The sequence below is a fragment of the Agelaius tricolor genome, unplaced genomic scaffold, assembly GCF_023055355.1.
Source record: "Agelaius tricolor isolate 1412-34295 unplaced genomic scaffold, bAgeTri1.0.p SCAF_20, whole genome shotgun sequence".
NCBI classification, from domain to species: Eukaryota; Metazoa; Chordata; class Aves; order Passeriformes; family Icteridae; genus Agelaius; species Agelaius tricolor.
The window spans coordinates 8,686,480-8,710,138 of NW_027269280.1; the positions used below are offsets into that span (position 1 = coordinate 8,686,480).

The window sequence follows — 23,659 nt, forward strand, 5'->3', positions numbered from 1 at the left end:
AAGAACATCAAGAGAAATGAAGCTTGAACAAAAATAACAAGCTGTTTTTCTATGTTTGACGAACAGATGGCAACAGCCTGTTTGACTCCATGGCCGGTGGAATGCGCCTGATCGTGAGCTGCATCTCCTCCTTCCTCATCCTCTCCCTGCTGCTCTTCATGGTGCACCGGCTGCGCCAGAGGCGGAGAGAGCGCATTGAGTCTCTGATTGGAGCTAACTGTGGGTATCAGCTCTCTCCTTGTGCTGGATATTGACACATGGGGATATGGAAAGGGGAGAAATGTCATCATCTTGCCTGACTGTGCCTTTGTCTTGGTGGGGTCTTCAAACTTGAACTTTTGTAGTGGATAATGGAAGAATATTTTTGTTTGTACGTGCTCCAAATCTGAATTACCTCTGTGTGAACAATAGTCTGTAGTTTGAAGAGGTTAGAGTCAAATTTAGATGTGATGCAGGACAAACAGACTGGGACCAGGTGGGCCTGGGTATTGTGTAATTGCAGCAAGTTGACTTGGATGGGTTATGTAGACTTTTCTAGGTCTTCAGGAGACCTAAGTTCCTGGGGTGTGAAAAGTGGAAAAAAAGTGTTGAGATCTGACTTAAACTGAAGAAGACAGCACGAGATAAAGTCACTTACTCCTTTTCCTTCTCTTGAAATAGTGCACCATTTCAACTTGGGCCGCAGGATGCCTGGTTTTGATTACGGTCCCGATGGTTTTGGAACTGGCCTTACTCCACTGCATCTTTCAGACGATGGGGAAGGTGGAGCATTTCATTTTCATGATCCCCCTCCACCCTATACTGCTTACAAGTACCCAGATATTCAACATCCTGATGACCCACCTCCTCCTTATGAGGCTTCTGTCAATCCAGACAGCATCCTTTGTTCCACTCCAGGTATGCAGACAATAATTTCTCTTTTCTCCCACTTTTTCATTTTGGCTAGAGGATGGATTTTTTTTAAGCTATAATTATGTGTTTTAGCAATTGTGATGAGAAAAGACATTTTACCAAAAAAATCTGCAATTTCTGTGATGGAAAAGTCTTTCATTAAAATGTATCATTAAGCTTGGTTTTTCTCAAAGGTTTTTTGAATCACCTAAATTAGCAGTGGAATCCAATCTGTAAGCAGTTTACCTCTTAAACCTTACCTATTTTTGAGCCTAACCTTGGATGGATTAGCTGGTTACCTTTTTTCTAACATGCTGCTACCATTTTTGGCCTTTTGAAGATAGGTTGATAGAGTTTGGTATTAAGAAGTAGAACAAATGTCAAGTACAAGAGATTCTGGATAAAATGTATCCAGCCTCTTCTCTCCTCCCTGCTTCCCCCACCCACACCCCCCAAAAATTGACCAAAAATACCACTGTCTAATGATTCACCCAGTGCTCTTCAGTTTTGCAGCTGTGATATTCACATACTGTAGAAATCATTCCAATTTGGGATTTTACAGCAGCATATTTCACAGGATAAGTGAGCCTGATTAGTGCAAGCATCTTATTTATATGTCAAAGTTTTATTTTTGTTACACAATTTTCCTCTTTTGCAGTCTCATCTTGTTGTGCATTAGTTCAAAACCAGGAAAAACTCAGAGCTCCCAGAAATACGGATCATAAATCTGTTTGGGAATGTGAAATGGTAAACTTCACGTTCTGATTCTGCTTGGTTTTTTGTCCTTTGCAGATGGAGTTCTTTCTCAGGCTGTGCAAAGCAGTCCTCCATCACTAGGAAACTGTGATGTATCCCCACAGCTGACAGAGGGGTCGCTTCCTCCCTCAGTTGGTCCTTCTCCAGTGGAGCTGGAAGACTCTGCTGACAGCAGCACCTTTCTTGTCCCTCCTGACACACCCATAAATGAAAACACCCCAGCAGAAACTTTGACAGGCAGCCGCCACAGCCACTGTTCCCTCAATACTATTGTATAAAGGAGTGAAGCGCCCAGCACCGCTCAGAGTTTTAGCAACTGTTTGCACAGACAAACACTAATCCGTGGCTTGAACTTCAGAAGGAATCTCCACTTTGTTTTTCAAACACTGCTTTTATGTTCTAGATTAGGATCGTGCCTCTTGTTTTTTGGCTGTCGTTATTCATTCACACTAATCAATTTGTCCTGTAAATATGGATTGTACAACTGCTCTTTTTTTCCATTGGCTATGGAAAGGAGAGCAGAGAATTCCTTTGACTTCTGAGGAGGTGAGAAGTATGGGTAGTTCGGGTTGTTTTTTTTTTTTTTTCTTAACCTGAGAGGAATCAAAATCTACATCAGAAAAAAGCTGCTTGGATTTGGCTGGATACCACTGGACCCAGGAAATAGACAATGGAAAAGAAGGGTGGGGGCAATCACTGTTCAAGCAGAGAAGATGGAGCTGCAGAGGAGGGGGCTGGGGGCCTGTTTTATGGAGTGGGACACATGCCATCAAGAGTTACACTGTGTAAAACACAGTGCCTTGATCAGAACACCAGAGGAGCTGGAGCAGGAATGGTCTACGCAATATGTGACAAATGGGTACTGAGAAAAACGGGATTTGCAATTACAGTTATTTGTTGTATTGTTGGATAAACTTCTGGCCCATGAAGAAAACTGGGTCTGTGTGATGTCCCTTTAGTAGAACCCTCACGTGTGTTAGGAAATATTTTAGGGAAGAGATGGGGGGCAATTAACTTTGATGCAGCCTGAGTTCACTGTGTGAAGCCCCTGTTTGTTCTAATCCCATAAGTATGATTGGAGTATTTTCTCTCTGGTTTAACTTCTTTACAGTGAATGGTTGCACAAAATTGGCCTGGATACAAGACCACTGTTCTTGCTTTTCTTATTGCATGCTATATTTAGCATGTGTGTTCCCTCCCCTTCATTTCACTTTACAGTTCTACAAATATCACTTAAAAATGGTGATCAACATGTACTATAGGTGATGTTTAATTCTAATTGGACACCTCTTCCTTATCTCAGTCCCATAAATAGCCAACCCTGTTCTAGAGATTTCCTCTGTGCCCCTCAAGTCATTTATCCAGGTCCCACAAGGGGTTATAATGAGGTTAGTGTACTTAAATCAATAAAGCAGTTTGCTTCAGTCTGATATGTCAACTTAAATTTCCCCCTCGTATTGAACTCTTTAAGCTAAGTTAATTTACAGATGGCAAAGATTCATTCAATCCCTCACGATACCCAAAGTCAAGCACTGTTGGTTTTGATAATGAGTATAAAATAATCTTTACAGGCAATTTTAAATTTAAGTTTGGATTTCAGTGTACAAATAGTTTACCCTTTTCTCCCATACTCCCATTGCCTCTGCTTCTCCTTGATTTACTCTAATAGTCAGCAGATGAGATGAATTTTAAGGAATTTGTAAAGAATGCCTCTTGTGAGCGGTCTCCTGTTACCTTATGAAGGGTACAAGCCTAGAGGGACAGGAAGAAAGCACTGCATGGGGCTGTGTATGTGATCTATTTTTCTAGTAATGATGAGAAATCATACTTGTATGACAAATCCTAACCCACTGTTGTGGTTTCCCAGTGCAGCTGACTCTTTCCCCATGGAATATGCTGCTACTTTCTATTCCCTCTCTTGCCTATAGGCTTATACTGTACTTGGGGATTGGTCTTGACAGTTCAACTCGTTTTGCACAGAAAACTGTGAGTTTGGTTATCGAGGTCGTATCTGGTGTCTCGACTTGCAGACACTGCAGACAGCCCTGACTCCAGTGAGAGCGTGAATCGCAGTTCTGGGAGCGCTGCTGGCACACGAGTGGGAGGAAGCACTGGTAGGAAGCCTCTCTCTGCCTGGAGCTGTTCCACCACCCCCTCCTGCTCTCTGCTGTGCCTGGCTCCAGCAGCAGTGGTACGAAACGAGAGGAGCAGTTCTCCACCCTGTGGGATCTCTGACCGAGTCCTCTCCGAGTTCCAAGTCCTGGTCTAATGAAGTGGATGGATAGCAGTAGTCAGAACCATGCATACAAATTATTGAGCATTTCTGAAGTATGAAAATAAAGCGGGTTTTGTGCATTTTTGAGCACATTCATACGTTTTATACATTGTATGTACTGATTTTTCTTTAGTTTTATAGGTACGAATGCGTGTGTGCGTGTGTGTGTTTCTGGGTGGTGATATATATATATATATATATATATATATACACACACACATATATATATATATATCTATACATACTGTAGACAGTAACCTTTGTGCTGTGTCCAGCTAGGTGAAGCTAAGCACTGAGATAGAAATTAGGCTCTAGGGTTAATACTTCTCTCGAGCTGGCTACACTCTCTTGTAGGACAGGCTGTGATAGCGTACACTTAAATAGGATGCAAAGTCTATGCTACTACAATCTGTTCCTGAAAAATTACTTTGTTAGCAATGCAAAGTAGAAAATTTCCAATTTCTTTTGAAGCCAGATGGAATATTTGTTCTTTGTACTCTCCTAGCGCAATAACAAAAGGCCTTTTGGCTTGGTTCAGTCTCTGAGGCTGTATTTTGTGGCTGAGGTGAACAGATACCTTACCTCACACTTCTCCTAACACTGCGGGAATCTGTTCAATATTTTTGTATTTTACTTTTGGTTCTGTGGTGAATTTTATTTGCAAATAAGCTCTGTTACAACTGGCAACTTCATTGTGGCTCCTGGTTGTAGCTATTCCAAATGGAGGCTTCTTTGTAGAAGCCTCAGTGTGATATTTTCCCTATTGCTTCTGAGCCTTTCCCACTTGTATATTGGCAGGAGGCTGCTATTTTCTGTTTTCTCCTATCCTTCTTCATCTTAAATGTAAACAAGGGAAATTCTGCCTTGAATGGAGCAGCTCACTAAGTACAGTTCATTTACCTCTCAGTGAGCTTCTAATTTGGCAATAAAATTGTCATTTACTCCTCCCTTTTAATGCAGCTTTTTCACATTGGGTACTTTCTCTTGGAGTAAGAGCCTTTGTAGCAGAAAATGTCTCAACTACTCAGACTGCTGGACCAACTGGGGAAGAGTTAAGTTTTCTTGACAACAGTGGACTCCTCAGCAAACCTTCCTTGCCCTTGGCAAGGTGACTGGTGGGCAGTTTGTCCAAGGGCTGAAGACAGAGAGTTGGTGCTTGCCCAAGGAAAACCTCTCTGGTTTGATTGCCATTCAGTGATGAGATCTTTGGAGTTACTTTCTGCATTGATTTTTCCCCACTGCCATTCACATCTCTGGATGTTCTTCTTGACATCTGGTGCATCCTGAATGTCCCTGCAGCCCCAGCAGGGAGGTGGCATTGCCGCATGGTTTCCAGCAGCCTGGGGGAGCCCACGGTGTGTTTTTCTTGGGCTGCCCTTGACTGCAGTTGTTGTCAAGTCCCAGCACTTGGTTCTGTGCTGGGCTGGTCTTGTCCCACTGTGGCCTCAGACAAAGCTGCTCCTCAGCTCCCCTGTTCTGTGGTGCCATATTGAGGCCTCTGCTATTCCCTAAGAGCAGCCCCAGACACTATGGTTTGTCAGTGATGCCCATCCACAGTCCCACAGCAGCCTCTGGCTCTGTACTGGGAGAGTTCAGAGTTAAAATGTTACAGGGGTGGTGGGTTCTGTTGTGCAGGATCAGCACCATCATTCAGGGGTGCAAGGAGCTTGTCTGTGTAGTGTTCAGTCCTGTTTAATTTGAGGCCTCAGACTGTTCCTTCAGCCATGCACAGCAGGGCACTGATCTAGATGAAATATGAAGTAGGTGGACATTTTCTTCTGAAGGCTGAATCTCGCAGTTGGTGGGTGCTCTGCCTCCACAGGTGCCATGGGGTGATGGCCTGTTTCAGTACTTGGGGGAAGAAAATGTTTTTTGTGACCAGTAATTATTACCATTCTTTTCCCATCTCATGTTAAATGAATTTGAACCTGGTACTTAAAGATGTTTTTATCTTTCAGATGTGACTTCTCAGTGGCAAAACACTGATGTTTTAATGTTGCCTCGTACAATCCATAATGTGCATCTCTTTTTTTTCAGTTGCTGAAACGTCTTTTTTATCCCTAGCTAAGGGACATGTAATATGCAGAAATTTCTTTTAAGTTTCCCTTGCAAGTTGGGAGCTGGACCATAAAATTAGAGCAGTTGAGTGTAGAGGAGGTGAATCAAAGTTCATGTTTGCTTCTCATGTTCCCCAGTCCCAAGTGAAATAGATGTTTCCTTGGAATAGATGCTTTCAGTGATGACGATGTGCTTCCCCCTAATAACAGTCAGCATTGCCTGCCTGCTACGGTACCACATAGCTTTAATTTTCTAGGATGTGCCCCTCGAGTGTTGAGTGGGTCAGGGTTGCTGCCAGCAGAGGTGGCTGTGCTGCACCATCCCTGTGTGTTGGGCTGAGGGTGCCTGGGAGGCTGTGAGAGAATGAGACACTGCTTTGTACCTTCCTCTGGAAAATCATTTTAGCCAGCGCTGCACTTGCAGGCTTCTCCTGTGTAGTTGGTTTGTGACTGGACTTAACTGTGGCAGTGTATAAAAGATTTTGATATTCTGTGAAATACCATGTAGAATTTAAATTTGATACTATAATAATTGAGTCCCTGTGACACTGGTTTTTGTTTTTAACTTCTTTGGGGTTGGCACTAATCTCTTTTTTTTTTCAAGATGCTGTGAGAAACATTTCATCCAAATGCCAAATAAATTGTGTTCTGTAAGAGAAATGCTGTGTTCCAGTGTCTCCTGATTTCTGCGTCGATGTGGTTGCCCAGCGTTGTGAAGGAGGGTTTTGTTAAATCACCCTTCTGAGCTGTGATCTTGCAAAAAGATCAATAAATGCATTTAACTTTGAGCAGGTAGTCTGCCAGAGTTCCTATGTGTACAGGTTCCAGTGGGATTCACCTGTATTAGTGTAATTTTAGGAAGGTCTTGAGTGTATACCCAAGAAAATGAAGTGCAGTGTATTCGTACTGCTCTCCCCAACCCCATGGGAAGCTGCTGAGTCCAGGGACAGGGTGTTCTGCAGGATGGAGAGGCTGGTCCAGACTCCCAGCTCGCTGGTTTTTCTCGAGCCGGCGGGCTCGCAGTGTTGCAGCGGGCGCTGTCGCTGTGGGGCCAGGCAGGGCCCCGCTCCTGTCCCGGTGCCTGCAGAGGGCAGCTGCCACCGCAGCCGCTCCATGGCCCTGACCAGCGCAGCTCCAGAGAGCTTCATGGCCGATAGAGCTCCAGAGAGCTCCATGGCCGGCGCAGCTCAGAGAGCTCCATGGCCGGCGCAGCTCAGAGAGCTCCATGGCCAGCGCAGCTCCAGAGAGCTCCATGGCCGGCGCAGCTCAGAGAGCTCCATGGCCGGCGCAGCTCAGAGAGCTCCATGGCCGGCGGAGCTCCAGAGAGCTCCATGGCCGGCGGAGCTCCAGAGAGCTCCATGGCCGGCGCAGCTCAGAGAGCTCCATGGCCGGCGCAGCTCAGAGAGCTCCATGGCCGGCGGAGCTCCAGAGAGTTCCATGGCCGGCGCAGCTCAGAGAGCTCCATGGCCGGTGCAGCTCAGAGAGCTCCATGGCCGGCGGAGCTCCAGAGAGCTCCATGGCCGGCGCAGCTCCAGAGAGCTCCATGGCCGGCGCAGCTCAGAGAGCTCCACGGCGGCTCCAGCCGGGCGGTGCTGGCTCAGCTGGGGCCGATGGGCGCAGCCCTTGCCCCGCTGCGTCTCTCCGCAGCAGCTGCAGCATGAGGGGCTCCTCTTGGAGGGCTCAGTCTGGCCTGGAACTCGTGGGGCTCTGCGGGTTCTGGGACATCCCGTACAGATACAGCCTGCCCTTGCCTCCTGCCCCTTGCCTGGGGACAGGACAGCTCCTGTGGGATTGTCCGCAGCACAGCCGGGGCTCTCGGGCTCCCCCCGCCCTGACCCGGGGACACGCGTGTCCAGAGGCAGCTGTGTGTGTGCTGACCCTCGGCTGCTGTGGCAGGGCGTTGCTGGGCAGCCTCCTGCTGTAAGCTCTTAGCAGCTTAAAATGCGTTTTTCTGAGCGAGTGCTGAGCAGCTGCGCTGAGCACGGCGTGTCCGGGGCGCTCAGCCCCTGGGAGAGCGCCAGGGCCGTGTCAGACCCGCCGGGGCCGTGTGCTGGCACTGACCCGGGGGTGCCAGGCCCGGGGGGGAGATGTCGCTGACCCCGGCGGCGGCGGGAGCGTGGCATGAATGAAGGGGCTGTGCAGCGGCGTGTGGCCAGAGCGCATCTGCCGGCCACAGTGCCTCCTTTGTGTGCCCCGGAGGGCCGGCCCCTGCTGCGCTCCCTGCCCCGCTCCCGGCTTTCTTCCTGGGCTAGCACCAGCTTATTATGGTGATCAAAGATCAGAGTATTTACTGCCTGTGAACTTTGCCTCTCTTCGTGCACCCATCCCTGTGTGATGTGAACCACACTCTGGAGGTTCAAGTCTTGGTCTTGCCACTGTCCCTGTCTGCCCGGGTCCCCGGCCAGGCTCCCAGGTGAAGGATTTACCTCCAGGAGCTGCTGGCACCTCTGCTTTGTGCTGGCACAGGGCTTGCTGATGGTGCACGTGGTGGAGGTTCCCACCAGGGTGGCATCGTGCCCACGACCAATCGATGGTTGCAGCTTAAGGAATTATTTTTATCTTTCAGTGGTATTTTCCCCCTTATCATGGCTCTTGCCCTTGGTGCTGTGTGTGTCTGCAGGGACCTCTCCACCTCCTGGCTCAGTGGCAGCAGGCTGATGGACGTGGTGTTGCCCTATGAGGATGGCACAAAACTGCAGGATCAGCTGTGAGCTCACCACCACCACCACATCAGCAAGGCCGTCAGTTTCAAGGCTTGATCTGGTTCCTGTAGAAACTGGAGGTTGCTCCTGCCTGGCACGAGTTCCAGCAGCCAGCCGTGCACCCTAGGGAGCAGTGCAGTGGGGATGGGTGGCAGGAGGGCATGGCTGTGGTGCTGCCACTGCCTTTCCACGTGCCTTGTAGATCCCACTGCTTCCTCACTCTGCTCCTGCTTCTTGTGGGGGCTGTGCAGAGCTCCACACTCTGCTCTTGTGCCCCTCTTGCTGCAAATCACCACTAGAGAAGCCTGAAAACCTAAAAAAGCGTCCATGGGGCAATGAGTCTCATTTTCTGACCCCAGGAGTCTTGGGTTTCTACCCTACTCCTGGCAATACGGGCTGTCCTGCTGTGGGCATGTAGGAAGAGGGATCCCTTGATGGGCCCATGTTTCCAAGGGAGGTGCTGATTCCATGAGTGCTGGAGCAGCTCCTCTCCTTCCCGGCAACAATCGGCAGCAGGCTGAGGAGCTGGTGCGACCCTCTGCCGCACCTGCCCGCCCCTTGCGGCTCTCCGGAAGGATGACCGCAGCCCTCTGCAGACTACCTCATCCCTGGAGCAGGGGCCAAGTGTCAGCCACGGCACAGATCCAGCCCGGCCCAGCGGACACCTGCGCTGCCACCCTCCTCTGCGCCCTGCACCGGGGCCCAAACGTGGCTCAGGGCTGGTACTGCCTGGGGGGGGAAGAAGGTGCCCCAAAGAATCCCTGCTGAGGATGAGCCCGTTGTAGCATTGGCAGCCGAGCAGCTCTGCTGAGCCAGAGCCCATCCCTGGCCAAACCGGCAGCAGGGGCTGCTTCCCACTGGCCGGGCGCTGCTGCCGGGTTTGTTCATCCTGGCAGGGACCCGCCGGTGCTCCCGGCCAGGGCCAGCGAGGGGAGCTGCGGGCTGGGCCCCTTGGCCTCCTTTCCTCTGCTGTGTGAGCATGGCACGGATATTTAAGGAGAATGTGATAACAACATGCTCCTGTGTTCTCACCCCCTTCCCACCTACCTACCTACCTGCTGAGATCCTGGCTCCTGTGGGACCTGCCTGGACAGGTGCAATGGGATGGCATATGCTCACTCTGTGCTGAGGAGCTGAACAGCTGCCTCCACCAGCACAGGATGCCTGCACTGTGCTGTGGTGCTGCTCAGATGGGTGTGCAAGGCTTGTGCCCCAGCACTGCCCCATGGCTGTGAGAGCGTGAGCCACTGCAGCCTTGTGCCCTCTGGAAAGGGCTGAACCTGCCCCAGCACTGTGCAGCTCCTTGGTGACTGCAGGGACTGAGGGTCACCTACAGCGTGGCTGTCCAGGCTGCCTGGGCCCCCGAGGATGGGGCTTCCAGGAGGTGCTTGCTGGCCTTTGTCCAGAGAGGGGCCTGTGCTTGCAGGCAGGAGTTGGGTTTGGTCTGTGGGTCCCCATGGCACCGCCTGCCCCTCATCACCACACTCAAACATGGGAGATGCAGGACCCGCTGCTGGCTGGGGAGTTCCCAAAGCTGGGGGGAGGATATATCCCACAGCCTGTGTCTGCAAGGAATGGGGAGGGGACGGGCCAAAGCTGCTGTCCCCAGCCCGATCTGCCTCCTGGCAGGCCCCTGCAGTCCATCTGTAGTCCCACACACTGTGCGGGGGCGGGCTGGGGCACAGCGGGGATGCTGCCGACCTCCAGTTTTGGGGCTGGCGAGCGGGGCGGGGAGCGCCGCACCCGTGGGTTCCGCCAGCCCCCGCTCCCCGCCTGTCCCTGTCCCTGTCACCGCGGGCAGGGACCCGGCGGCCGCGAGGGGCTGGCCGGGGGCCGGGCTCTCCCCGCTCCCTCCTAGCAGCCGAGGAGTTAAAAACTCAGCCCGGGTGATGAATATGTAAGAGCAGAGCCCAGGCTGGAGCCGAGCATCTCCCGGGCTGCGGGCGCTGCCAGCGCTGCCGCCCGCCCCAGCCCGGCACCGGGCGCACTGCGGAGGGACGGGACGGGACGGGGAGGTGCGGGGGTCCCCCCGCTGCCCCGCGCCGCCATGGGCCCCACCGGGCTCGGCATAACTTTCCTGGCACTGCCCCTCGTCGTGCGAGCGGCCGCGGGAGGTGAGCTGCGCCCGGGGCGGCGGGGCCGGGGGTCCCGCGGGCGGAAAGGACGGGGGCGCGGGGCTGGGGGGCTTGGGGCTGGGGGGCGCCGCTTTCTCCATTCCCTTCCCACGTGTCGAGGGGTGATGAGGGCTGAGGGGTTGGCAGCAGGGACTGGGGGACCTAGTCTGTCCTAGGACCCTCTCCTGCCCTCCCACCGGCCCCTCCCGCTGCTGGATGGCTCTGAGTGCTGCCGGCCTCGGGGGGGCTCGAGGTGGTTGGGCCAGGGCCCCCTTGGGACAGTGGGGTCTTGGGCTTCAGCCCATCCGCCCCACAGACCTGCACCACCGGGAAGCACCAATGAGGACGAAACCTCGGAGCGAACGGGCGCTGCCGTCCCGGGGCGCTGGGTGCTCACCTGCATCCGGGCCAGGCTGCGGCGCCCAGCGCTACCATGGCTCCTGCCGGAGGATGCTCGAGGGCTGGTGCGTGCAGGTCTGAGGATTTCTCAGGAGTTCTTCTTGCCCCTGGACCCCAAGATCCCTGCTCTGGGAACCGTCAGAGTCCTGCCTGCTCTGTCCCACTCGCAGTTCTCCTCGGGGGCTGGTGTCTCCTGTACCACTCCAGTGAGACTGTGGATGCAGTGCCGCAGGCTGGGGCCTTGAGCAGCACAGGTGGAGGCCGGCAGGGCTGCCTTTGTCCTGCTGCTCCGAGCGGCTGTGGCTGGCACGAGAGCGTGGCTCGGCTTGCCTGCAGCCGGCCCGCTGGCATCGCCCTCGGCCACCAGCGGGGACCCTTCCCGTGGGCTGGGCCCGGGCTGCACCGGCTCTTCTGGGCCTCCTGCCAGGAGCAGAGCGGGGAGCTGAGGAGGGAAGGGGTGCACTCCATCCCCTCTGCAGAGCTGATGGGCCTGGGTGGGTGTGCAGCCAGCAGAGCAGGAGCGGGGCTTGCTCGGCATCCCCTCGGTGTCCCTGCACCTGCTGCGCCAGCCCTTGTCATGGAACCCGTGGTACCCAGCGCCACCCGAGCACTGGTGGGAGCTCGGCAGCTCTGGCTGAGGTGGCCCTGAGTGACGAGGCCGGTCACCATCCCCACAGCATGGGCTCGGGCCTGCCCACCGCCCCCCTGCTGCCGCTGCCAGCCCCCCGGGAGCCACGGGGACACCGGGCACGGCGGGGAGGGACAGCGGGCACAGGGGAAAGGGACACGGGGCACAGAGGGGAGGGACAGCGGGCACGGCTGTGGCTGCTCCCCTCGGCTCCCGCTCGCCCCTGCCGTGGGGTGAGCCTTGGCTCCCCAGGATGGAAAAGGGGGGATGGCTCCTCGAGAGCTGGGGAAGGAGCACAGTGAGCAGGAGGTTTGGCTGCCTTGGAGCAGCGGTACTGAGGGAGGTTTCCCTGTGAAGCGTGTGGGGGAGGCAGGGAGGGTGTGAAAACACTGGCGCCAAAAATAACCGTGATGAACACAAGTGTTGGCGGGACCCCGGGCTGCACTGGGGGATGTCCTCACTGTCGGGGGGTTGGGCATGGCCATAGGTGGGTTTGGGAAAGGGTGCCTGTCTCCATCACCTGCCCTGAGCTCTCCTTTCTCTCACAGGGCAGTGGTGTTACGACTCACAGGACCCCCGATGCGGTGAGTGGTGCCAAGTGTGGGTGTGTTGGGGCTGGGCGGGGCTCAGACCCTCCTGCCTCCCCACAGTGCCCAGCTGAGAGCACCCTGGGCAGCATCAGCAAGGCCCAGTGGGGAGCGGGGCATGGAAAAGGGTAAATCCCCCCATGGGAATGGTTAGAGGAGCTTCAGTTTCGGGGGTGTTGCTGTAGAGACTTGACAAACACCTGAGCCCCTTGGAGCAAGCCAGCCCCACCCCTCACCTCAGCCAGGTCCAGGTGCTCCTGGGACAGCACCAGCTTTCCTCCTTCCACCTGAAACAAATTAAGTCCAGGCTTTAAAATACTCTATTAGAAACCCCAGGCAGTGTAGGCAGCATTGGGGCCTGAGGGTCCAGGGGCCTGACTGAGGAGGGACAGCTCCCTTTGAGCAGCCCTGCCTGGATGGGGAGGGAAGCATGGCTGGGGGCACTTTGTCTCAAAACACATAAATACAAATTACAAATAGCTTGTAAAAGGTTAATTAAAGATCATCAAGCATTTAATCAGCTGTTACGGCCCAGCTGTTTTATAGCTCTTGGGTTTCCATGCCCTGTGGCTGCTGAGCCTGGATTGCTGGGCTTGGTCTCACCCGGTTCAACGCTGCTGGGCTGGCAGCGAGGGCAGGTTTTGGCAGGGCAGAGGGGCTGGTGGGAAGCGGCTGGAGCAACGTGGAGCCGGCTGTGTGCCTGCAGCAGGGCCATGTGGAGTGTTCCCTCCCCCCCTTCCCCATTGAAGGCACCTGGGAACCTGTGGGACCACCCAGTTACACCGTGCCAGGAACCCGGTGGGATGGTGGCGTGGACAGGCTGCAGCTCCCAGGGCTGCCAGGCAAAAAGTAAAGTGCCTGGAGTAATGAGAGGAGAACATAAAGGGTAAGGGCTGAGCCCAGGGGCGCAGGAGGTGAGATACAGCCCACAAGTGTCTGTGGTTTTGTCTGCCCAAGAGGAAGGTAAATGTCAGAGCTGAACACTGGGGCACTGCTGGGGGAACAGTTCCCCAAACCCTGGTTGAAGGCAAAGCCATGAATGTCTGTGTGAGGAGAGCCAACAGTGCCTGCTGGGATGTGCTGAGCTCCCCTGGGAATGGAGATGCTCTGGGAGGACAGGGCTGGAGACACTGAGGGAGCTCCTGTTCCCCAGCTGGGACTGAGTACAGATACTGATTGTGCCCAGTGCTGACACCTCAGTCCTGGGCTGCACCAGGAGGAGGACTGGGGTGCCATGGCAGCCACACTGGAGCAGTGAACAGCAGGGTGAATGGCTGGCTACATCCTACAGCTGTGGGCTGCCACAAGGGTTGCAAGAAGAGATGATGCTGGGGCAATGGGGACAAGCCACATATATGGGTTGGTTGTGTGGTCTGGCCATGGGGACCCTGGTTGTGGTTGTGTGGTGGCAGCCATGGGGACACAACCATGTGTGGGGACACATGGTTGTGTGGTGGCAGCCATGGGGACCCTGCTCACAGCCCCCAGTCAGCGCTGTGGGTTTGCAGTGGGTGCAGTCAGCTGCCAGCATTGCTGTGTCCCCTGCCAGCTCCTGCCAAGGTTAACCCCCCCACCCCAGGAGCTGCTGATGGGCATCGTGTGGTCACTCTGGAACATGTGTAGGATTTGTCTCAGGATGAGTTGTGTGGCCAGGTTGCACTGTCCCCTGTCACAGCTGGACAGAACCAGTGTGAGTAGGTTGAACATCCTACAAAAGGCAGAAGGGGCAGGGAGAAAAGCCTGCCCCTCACCAGCATCAATGTGGACGCTGCTGCTGGGCTAAATATAGCCCCCAGCCCCTCGAGGAAATCCTGATGAATTATGGATGAGGCTGCAATAAGCCCCTGCTCATCACTAGGAAGGAAACTTAGCCAGGCAGGAGAGCAGTTCCCATGGGATGCAAGGCCGGGCTGGCAGGGACAGCAGAGCTGGTTGGGGACACAGCCACCTCTGGGCTTGTGTCCCCTTCTGGGGGCAGCAGTGGTTTGGTGGCTGCCCGTGGTGCCCCTGCTCCTCCTCTGCAGGGCCCAGCCACTGGAAGGAGCTGAAAGCCACGTGTGGTGGCGACAGGCAGTCCCCTGTGAACATCGACAGGCGCCGGCTGCAGCGGGATGGTGGCCTCGGGGACATCCTCTTCGAGGGTTATGACCAGGCTCCCCCTGGCAAGTGGAGGCTGACAAACAACGGGCACACAGGTGCGTGCTGAAGCTGGGCACCTTCCCCTGTCCCAGTTCCCCAGGCACCATCCTGACTGGGGCCTGGCTCTGGCGCCACTCCTGGGTGCTGCAGGATCCTATGCAGGTGAATGTTAGTGCTGGGATGAAGCCGGGGAGGAAGGAGCTGTGCCAGGGCTGTTCCCCACCCCGAGCCTGCCCTCAGGCTGTCCTGCTGCCCTTGCAGTGATGCTGAGCCTGGCGGGCGAGTCGGCCTCTGAGCACATCGCCGTCAGCGGGGGGGGCCTCCCCGGCCGGTACCGCGCGCTCCAGCTCCACTTCCACTGGGGCAGCCCGGCTGGGAACGGCTCCGAGCACACCCTCGATGGGCGCCAGCTCCCCATGGAGGTACGTGAGAAAAACCCTCCAGCACATTCTGGGTTGCCCAAGCCCTTGGTGAGGTGGGAAGGGGAGATGCTGGGGCACCCCAAGGCTGTTGTGCAGCAGGTGATGGGGCTCTGTGACTCTGCACTGTGCTCCTGCACAGGCACCTGGCTGGTGAAAAAGCAGCTGATGTGAGACTCGAGGTGCTTCTTTACCATGCATGGGCCAAGCTGCTTCGTCCAAGGCACTCAGTGGGGTTTGGGGGGCTCTGTGCCCTGCTGGGACCACACACTGAGCTAGTGAGTGCAAGTGAGAGCAAGCAGGAGCGTGCTGTGCTAAGCACATTGGGATCCTTCTGGATGAAAGAGGCTCTGCGCCTCTAAAATATTCATTAACTGCCAGAGGAAAGCAGAATTTATGTTCTGTGTCTGGCGAGCACCCCGGGACTGCTGGCCCCCTTTTGCACACCCTTCAAAGGATGCTTGCTTCACTGGGGTGCTTTGATCCTCCAAGCACCCACCCCACACAAGTGCCAATAGGACCAGAAGGGCTTTACTGGGAGAGGTTGGCTCAGAGTCTGGCCAAGCTGGCTGGAAGGATCCACAGCAGAATGTCCTGCTGCCAGGGTGTTGGCTGGGGGCAGCTGTGCACATCTGCCTCCTCTGTGCTTTCCTCAGATGCACATTGTCCACATGAATGCCAAGTATCAGACACTGGCAGAGGCCAAGGGGCATCCCAATGGGCTGGCTGTCCTCGGCTTCTTCTTCCAGGTGGGTCTGCAGGGGCCCCCTAGATCTGGGTGCTGGTGGCGCAGCCAGGTGAACGTTGTATGGGTGTCCTGAAGAAGTGGGAAGGGGCAGGAAGGCTGGGTCAAGGCCAGGAGAGGCTGGGGAACCCACTGACTGCAAGAGAACCTGGCTGGGAACCTTCCCCACTGCTCTGCAGCAGGGGAGGCTGGCTCTGCCTGTGGTTGCTTGGCAGGACAGGATGACCCAGCTCTGCCCTGCTCGGGCTCTGCCCGACTTCAACCACTTATTCTCCCCGGACACAGGTCTCTGAAACCACTAACACCAACTACAACACCATCGTGGCAGGGCTGAGGAATGTCTCCCATGCTGGTGAGTCACCTCCTCATCAGGGCAGGGCAGGAAAGGGGAGACCCTGCAGTGGGAGGGCAGGGATGCACCCCAGTGGGCTGGGTGGGGGAACCTGCCAGTCTCTGAGCTCATCTGGGATCGCCTGCTGAGGGGAAATTGATGGGGACGGCCCTGCTGTCCCCACCACATCCCTGGCAGGGGACAGGCTGAGTGCCCCTGGCTTGCCCCACAGGGGACTCTGTGGATTTGGCCTCCACGTTCCGCCTGAGCACGCTGCTGCCGCCTGCTGCCCGCCTCTCGGGCTACTACCGCTACCAGGGCTCCCTGACCACCCCCGACTGCAGCGAGGCCGTGGTCTGGACTGTGTTTGAGGAGCCAGTGGAGATCGGCCGGGAACAGGTACTGGCATGCACAGCCCCATGTGCCAGCACCCGACAGGCTGGGTCCCAGGGTGACCTCTCTCCTTGTCCTTCCTGACCCTAGAGCAAGAGCACAGGGAAGGTCATCTCTATAATAATGCTCCTGGCAACTTGGCAATTAATTAATTTTATGAAGGTTAAGTAATGGAGATGTGGCCACCTGCCAGTGGGGAGAAATCCCATCCATACTGCACTCCTGCCCAGCCTTGGCATTCAGAAAGAGAAATGGGAGTGAATCCATTGAAGCTCAGTAGAGGCTCCAAGGAGATGGATGGATGCATGGAAGGAAGGAAGGAAGGAGTTCTCCTCTGCTGCTCAAGCATTTTAGTAGATGTATTTTCTTGAGAGAGTCATGGGCCAGCCACTCTCTAAGTGCTCACTCTTGGCACCAAAACACAATTAGCTCCTCTAAAACTCAAGACCTGATCCTTGTAAGGACCTGCTCTGTGCAGGGTCCTGGGTCTGGCTTCAGCAGAGCACTGGGGGGTGGTGGGAGGACACCCCCTGGTGTGCGGCCCTGCCCTGGGTCCTGTGCCGCTGGCAGTGGGCAGGGGCCTGGGGTGCCTGGCACTGCAGCTGCCCACCCTCCCTCTCTCCCTGCACAGCTGAAGGCATTCGTCAGCACCCTGCACTTCCCACTCGAGGGATCCACGCTCCTAAAGATGATCAACAACTTCCGCCCGCCGCAGCCCCTCCGCAGCCGCAAGGTCTTTGCCTCCCGGGGGGCCACAGCCAGCGGGGGGTCCCTGCACGGGGACCACCACCAGCTCCTCTCACCCCTGCTCCCCCTGGCCCTGCTCAGCCTCTTCTCACCAGCCCCATAGGGTCTGGCCCTGCTGCAGCGGAGATGGAGGTGATGCGTCTTGTTCATGGGAAATGGGAAACAAGGAAAAAAAAGCACCTTGAAACCTTGGCTGGGTGAAGATTTTGTGAAGCTGCATCTCTGCAGAGGTGAATCTCTGCAAGCCTGGAGCTGCCCTGGGCTGCCCCTGTAGATGGGCAGTGGGAGCTGCTGGGAGGGGGATGTTGTATTGACTGGAATAAAGCCAAGGTCCCGTCAGTGGGTTGCTGCCTCTTTTTTGCTGGCTCTGTGTCCCTTCAGCAGGTGCGGCAGGTGCTCGGCATGGCACTGCGGGGTCAGTGTGGAGGGAGCTGGGGCTGCTGTGTGGGTGGCATTCAGGGATATCCCCTGCGTGGTGGTGCAGGCAGGAGGAAAGAGCCGAATCCCGGCCCTGGCTCGGGATGCAGGCCCCGCATGCAGTCCCTGTGCTGCAGACCCTGTCACCCTCCCCAGGGTTGGGGCTGCCTGTTGGAGGGGTGAGGGTGTCACTGGGAGCACAGCACCTGCAGTGCCCTTGTGCAGGACACAGGGATCTTTCCACGGAGCTCATTTTGTGCTGGCAGGAATAACTGCAGCAGCCAGGGCAGGGCTGTGTGAGCGGGGTGCTTCATAATTAATGTACTGGAGCTCCAGGCATGTTCCCATCTTCTCCTGAATTATGGGTGGAGAGCACAGGCCGTTATCCGGGAGAAGAGGGGGCAGGCTGAGGTTTTCCATCATTTCTGGAGGGAACCACTGCCAGTGCCGGGCTCCAGCCCCCAGCCCCTGCGGTGGCCGCCCCACCCGTGGGTCCTGAGCATCCCCCGTGTGAGGCTCCTGGGGTAAACCCTCGCTGCACGAGGCTCTCCGTGGGCGGAGGGGACCCCGTCCCAGACCGCCGATGCTCACGCCGGGGGGATGTGGCTCTGTGATCCCCCGGAGCTGAGGGCTGGAGCAGCGGGGCACGGGGACACGCCGGACACGCGGGGGCGCCGCGGGCACGCGCAGGGAGAGGAGCCCGCAGCGCCTTGGTGCCCGCCAGGGGGCGCCCTCTGCACGGCCCCGACACCGCCACCCGTGCCCCGTGGGCTTCTGTCCCTATCGTGTCCCTGTGTCCCTTGTTCTTGTGTCCTCATCTCTGCCATCTGCGTCATGTGTCAATGTACCTGTGTCCTTCTGTCCTGCCATCGACGCCTGTGTCCTCCTATTCCCCATGTCCTTGGGGCCCTTTCCTTTGTGTCCTTTGGCCCCTGACCCCTGGGCCCTTATCCCTTTGTGTCCTCATTCTCTTTTCCCCTCTGCCCTGTTTCATATGTTCTTGTCCCCTGTGTCCTCATGCCCCTGTACCCCATGTTCTCCTGCTGCTGTCCCTTGTGTCTCCATGATCCCAGCCCTGGTGTCCCATGTGCCACTGGCACCCATGGCTTCTTGCCCCTGGCCCCCACGTCTGGATACTATTGTGCCCTGTGTCATCATGTCCCTGGCCTCAGTGTTCCACTGGTCCCTCTGCCCTACCACCCTACCTGCTGTGCCCTCTCTTCCACCCATGTCCCACCATGCCCCCCTGTGCTCCCTGCCCCTCTATGTTCCCATGTCCTCTATTCTGCCTGTTCCCTCATGTCCACCCATGTCCCACCATTCCCAGCTGCACTGCCCAGCTCCAGCCCCTTGTGCCCAAAGGCCACAGGGCAGCTGCCCCATGGACATGCCCAGGTCCAGCCCAGGGTGGGCCCAGCCCCAGCTGGTGAGAATTGGGGGCCCAGGCAGCCATGGTGAGATCCAAGTGGCTACAGCCGCCCAGTCCAGGCCAGTGCCAGGCCAGTGTGTGAGGGGCACCCAGGCAGTGGGACCAGATGCCTGCCCAGGGGGACCATGGAAGGCACAGGCTGTGGCTCCCAAAGATATTGGGGACCAAAATGTTGGGCAGTAGCTCTGGGAGCAGGGACTCCACAGGGTCCCCATCACCTGGGGGACCTGTCCTGGCTGGCTGTGGTGTCCCTAGCAGAGGACAGTAGTGGCACCAGGTATGGTCTGGCAGCAGAGACCCTCTGTACAACTGGACACCAAAACCACCCCAAAGGCTCAGCACACACTGGGCAGCCCTGCTGGGACCTGAAATCTGGGGGAGTGCTGTGCCTGTGCTGGGAATGCCGGGCTGCCTGGGAAGGAACATGGCAATGCCCCCCTCCATGAGCCATTGCTGAGCTGGGGCCAAACCCCGGCTTTTCCCGCCCTTGCCCTGCCCTGGCACGGCCAGGCAGCGGTGCCCGGATGCCACGTGCAGGGCAGTTTGTGCCAAGGCAGCGGAACGTGCAGGGCCCGGGCTATTCCTGGCTCCCAGCTGATGATTGGCCCAAGTGGGCTCTTGCTTTTGGCGGGCTCTTGCTTTTGGCGGGCTGTAATTTTAGCAAGGGCTGTTTCCAACCTGCGGCGCTGCGGTCAAACAGCTGCCTGGGAGGGTGCCTGGCTCAGCTGGGGGGCTGTGATGTGCATCAGACCCCTGCCCACAGCCAGCTGGGGGGTCTGGCCAAAAGCACCCAAAACATGGCAGAAATGTTTAAACCTGGTGTTTTTTCCCCGCAGTGGCTGCAGAGGAGGGGGAAAGGGCTGTGGCTCTGGTGTGGGGCTGGCAGCATGTGCACAGGGTGAGGAGCTGTTGGTGAGGGTGTCGCTGCCTGGGGTAGGAACCCAGAACCCTTAGGGGTGGAAAAGCTGTCTAAGATCATACTAACACTGCCATCTCCAGCCATGTCCCTGAACACCACATCTACAGGATGCAGGGTCCAGCCCCAGGGTGCACCCAGTGTTCTCCTCCACTCCCCATCCCACTGTCTGCTCTGCCCACCCTGACTGTGGAGAGGGAAAAAGGCAATTTGGCTAAAAGTCCTCCCTAACTGGGTGAGCCTAACCCTGAGGGCCTGATGTGAACCCTGGCAGCCACCCCCATCACACCCCTCAGCCACCACTGCCACCACCTTGTTGTCACCATGCCACCAATGTTCCCTACCTAGAAATTTCTTAACATTAAACTAAAAAGTCCCACACAGGGAGTCATAACAAGGTCTGCAATTCAATGACCATGTTTCTCCAGAGAGGGAGCACCAGCCCTGCAATCAAATCTTTATCAGCACACCTGACTGGGGATCAGCACCTGTTTACCTCAAATATGAGAGAAAACAAGGGTTTGCTGAGTCCCCAGACCAGGCTGAGGCTCTCCTGGGAATTACATTTTACTGCCACAATAAAATTGAAATAATAAATATTTTGAAGCAGCTGAAAGGTGTTTATTTTTGAGTTGGTTCAGCTTGTTTACAATCTGCTTACAAGGCCGGGCACTTATCTTTGGGGCTGTTTACTGGGCTCTCCCCCAGGCTCTGGTGTGGTTTCATACACATCTAAATAACCCCCAGCTAGGGGGTACCTTCCTGCCAGCTGCATGCCCTGGCAGTTGCTGTTTTGACACAGTTATGCAAATGATTGCTCTCGTCTTCACAAATGGGCTTGAATGCTCAGGTTGTGTTTTCGACCACACCAGCCTGAAACATTTATTTATTTCATTTAATTCTCTTCCAATTGCAGGGCAATGAACCCTGGTCTTGCACTCTCTGGCTGCCTCCAGCTGGGGCTTTGACCCAGGGCTGCCTAGGGGTGTTTGATAGTATTTTGTCATTCATTACTTGTATTTTATAATTTGTATCTTGTATTTTATTAATTTATAAAATTTTTACCAGATTTGGAAAAACCTGTCCCATATTTTGTGAACCTGGAGGCTGCCCCTGGACCCTGCAACAGGTCAGACTGAAGGATGACCCCAGAGAAGGGGCTGCCTTGGCAGCAGGCAGGGACTGATTAGTTTAATTCAGTAAATGAGTGGATAAATTCAGGGTGACCTGACAGCAGGGTAGCAGCAGGAAACTGTCCAGGCTGGTTCCCCTGTGGTGGTGGCACAGGGAGACAAGGCCACAATGTGAGCAATGTCAGGGTCTCTCCTGGCCTCAAAGCCCACAGGTGTGGGGTCAGTGGTGCCCAGCCCAGGCTGGATGCACTGGGGTCACTGGAGGGGAGGTGTGTGTGCACATATCTGCACATATTTGTGCAATGTGTGTGCACACACGTGTGTGCGCGTGTGTACAGCAGCTGGGCCATCCCACACCAGGGCAGGGACCACCCTGTCAGGCAAGACCCCACTGGGTGCCCTGTCAGGGACACTCAGGGGACAGAAGGGGTGACCCTGGCCTGGGGACACCCACCCTGGTATGGCACAGAGTCTGCACAGCCTTGGCACCAGCCCCAGTGGGTCCCTGTTCAGCACCACCCACCCTGCCAAGTTTGGGCAGCATCATGCCACCCCAAGGCCTTTCCCCCATCTCAGGGCTGATGTCCCCCACAAGGTGATGACCTCCCAGGGTGAGAGCCCTGGGGACACAGGGCTGGCCACCACCTCAGGGCTGATGTCCCCCACAAGGTGATGATGGCCACCATCTCAGGGCTGAGCCGGCTCGGGCTCGGGCTCGGGCTCGGCCGCGTGGCGCTCGCTTGCCTTCACACGTCAGCACCCACTGGAGACAGTTTCACTTCCTTTTTTGGGGCGCCCTTTCGAATTTCTGATTGGGGACTGTAGTGGGTGAGGATTAAATTTAGCCAGGGGATGCCCCACTGCTGCACAGCTGCACGGTGGGGCTGGCTGGGTAAAACAGGGGCGAGTGCTGGCGTGGCACAATGTGGGCTCTGCACAGCCTTTCCCCAAGTCCTTCAGAGAACACAGTGATGCGAGTGCAGGGTGTGTCAGGATGGGGTGCAGGAACCAGCAGCACTCTCCAGGTGCTTGGGGGGCTACAGCCCCCAGGCTCAGGCAGGGCAGAGGCCATGGGTGACACCTGGGTTTGGCACAGCTGTAGCACCAAAGCGAGGGCACTTGTGCCATCCTCCCACTGCTGTCCCGGTGGCTCTGGCTCTGCCCCACTCCCCCCTTCTGGGCTGGGGCTATTCTGGGACCCTGCTCTTGCTTTCGAGTTTCAGCACTGCTGCCTCCAGGAATGCGGCTGTTTGTGCGGCTGCAGCTGCCTGGGGGCAGGCGGGACCCATCCCCTCCTCTCCAGATGAGCTGTTTCATCAGCTCCAGGTGCACTCTCTGTGCTCCTGCCACGTCCCCACAAAAAGAGACCCCACCTCCTCCTGGTACCAGACGTTGGGGCTTGCCTGGCCTGGGGAAATCACCCACTGATGTACAATAAAAAAATAGCAGGTCATGGCTGTTTTTTGGGACACAAGTGTGGCCAGAGGTGGTCGTCATGAAGGGGACCCAAGGAGGGTTTGGGGACCAGAGCAGAGCTTTGTGCTCGGGGTTTGTGGCGGTGGTTTAGGAACGAGGGTTGCAAGAGCTCCTATGGTCCCACATTCCTTTGCCAACATTCCTGCATCCTTCACTCTGTTCTCAGCTGTGGGACCCCTCCAAGTCCATGATGTCCAAACCCCCAGGGTTTATCAAAAGGCCCCTGAAAGCTTTGTTAAGCCCTCATCTGAGGGCCTCAGCCTGAGAGAGCAGTTCTCACCAAGCCCAAACTCTTCATGGGATCCACTGCTTCTCTTTGCAGCTAATTAAAGCCTTCCCGAAGCATCTCATTAACTAAATTAGATCCCCCTCATTTTAAAATTACTGGCAAGCTGGGAAAATGAGAAAATAAATGACTGTTAAAATTGCAGTGCAGGAGCAGGCAGAGTGAGAGCAGGAGCTGCAGCTGGGGAGGGGAGGGAGGTTTCGGTTCTGCTCAGCACATTTGCTCACCAGACACCCCCAGCGAGGGTGGTGATTGCTCTTCCCAGGCGCTGCTTCCCTCCCTGCCAGGGGATGGATCAGGCCCAGCATCCCTCTGTGATTCCCAGCCGAGGCTCTCTGGCCCTGCTGAAGGTTTGTTAAGGGTAAAACTCTGGCTGGGAATTTGCCAAGTTGCAGCAGCGGGGGAGGATGGGAGCCCTGGAGCGGCCAGGGCCACTGATCTATAATTAATCAGGCTTTTTTCTTGACAGTTGTTGCTTATGGAAAAGATTTAGAAAAATCTTTTAATCAATAATTAGTGAGGTTTCCTGCCTCCTGAGCCAGAGATGTGCTGTGCCCTGCCCACACAGACCTGAGCTGAAGCGAGACCCCAGCTCATGCCCCAAATTGAGCCCACAAAAGCTGGGGCGGTGTCCTGTAACCAAGGAATGGGCTCTACTCAGGAAATGTCAAGATGAATCTCAGGACCTGGGGAAAGCATTGCCCTGCCACTCTCCTCCAGTGCCCCCCTCCAGAAATGTGGCATTTCTCAGGGTAAAACCTGGCAGCACAGTTGGGATGGGGGCCCTGTGTTACCTGTCATTCACTGCAGCCTCAACCA

General features: G+C 55.8%; 2 protein-coding genes across 3 annotated transcripts in view; both read left to right on the top strand.

Annotated features, from left to right (window-relative positions):
• The window catches only part of DGCR2 (DiGeorge syndrome critical region gene 2), a 45,993-nt gene extending 39,354 nt beyond the window's left edge, over positions 1-6,639 (top strand). For both annotated transcript variants that reach the window (XM_071445447.1, XM_071445448.1), the window contains exons 8-10: positions 67-219; positions 661-897; positions 1,684-6,639. In XM_071445447.1, coding sequence (XP_071301548.1) covers positions 67-219; positions 661-897; positions 1,684-1,925 — 632 coding nt within the window. In that variant the 3' untranslated portion in view covers positions 1,926-6,639. The remainder of the gene's footprint in view (positions 1-66; positions 220-660; positions 898-1,683) is intronic.
• Positions 6,640-10,451: 3,812 nt separating this feature from the next.
• LOC139598721 (carbonic anhydrase 15-like) lies at positions 10,452-17,522 on the top strand. The gene is made up of 8 exons (XM_071445450.1): positions 10,452-10,795; positions 12,371-12,406; positions 14,434-14,604; positions 14,810-14,970; positions 15,624-15,716; positions 15,998-16,064; positions 16,276-16,442; positions 17,068-17,522. Exons 1-8 carry the CDS (start codon positions 10,729-10,731, stop codon positions 17,284-17,286), a joined length of 981 nt encoding a protein of 326 aa, XP_071301551.1. The 5' UTR covers positions 10,452-10,728; the 3' UTR covers positions 17,287-17,522.
• The last annotated feature ends 6,137 nt before the right edge of the window (positions 17,523-23,659 follow it).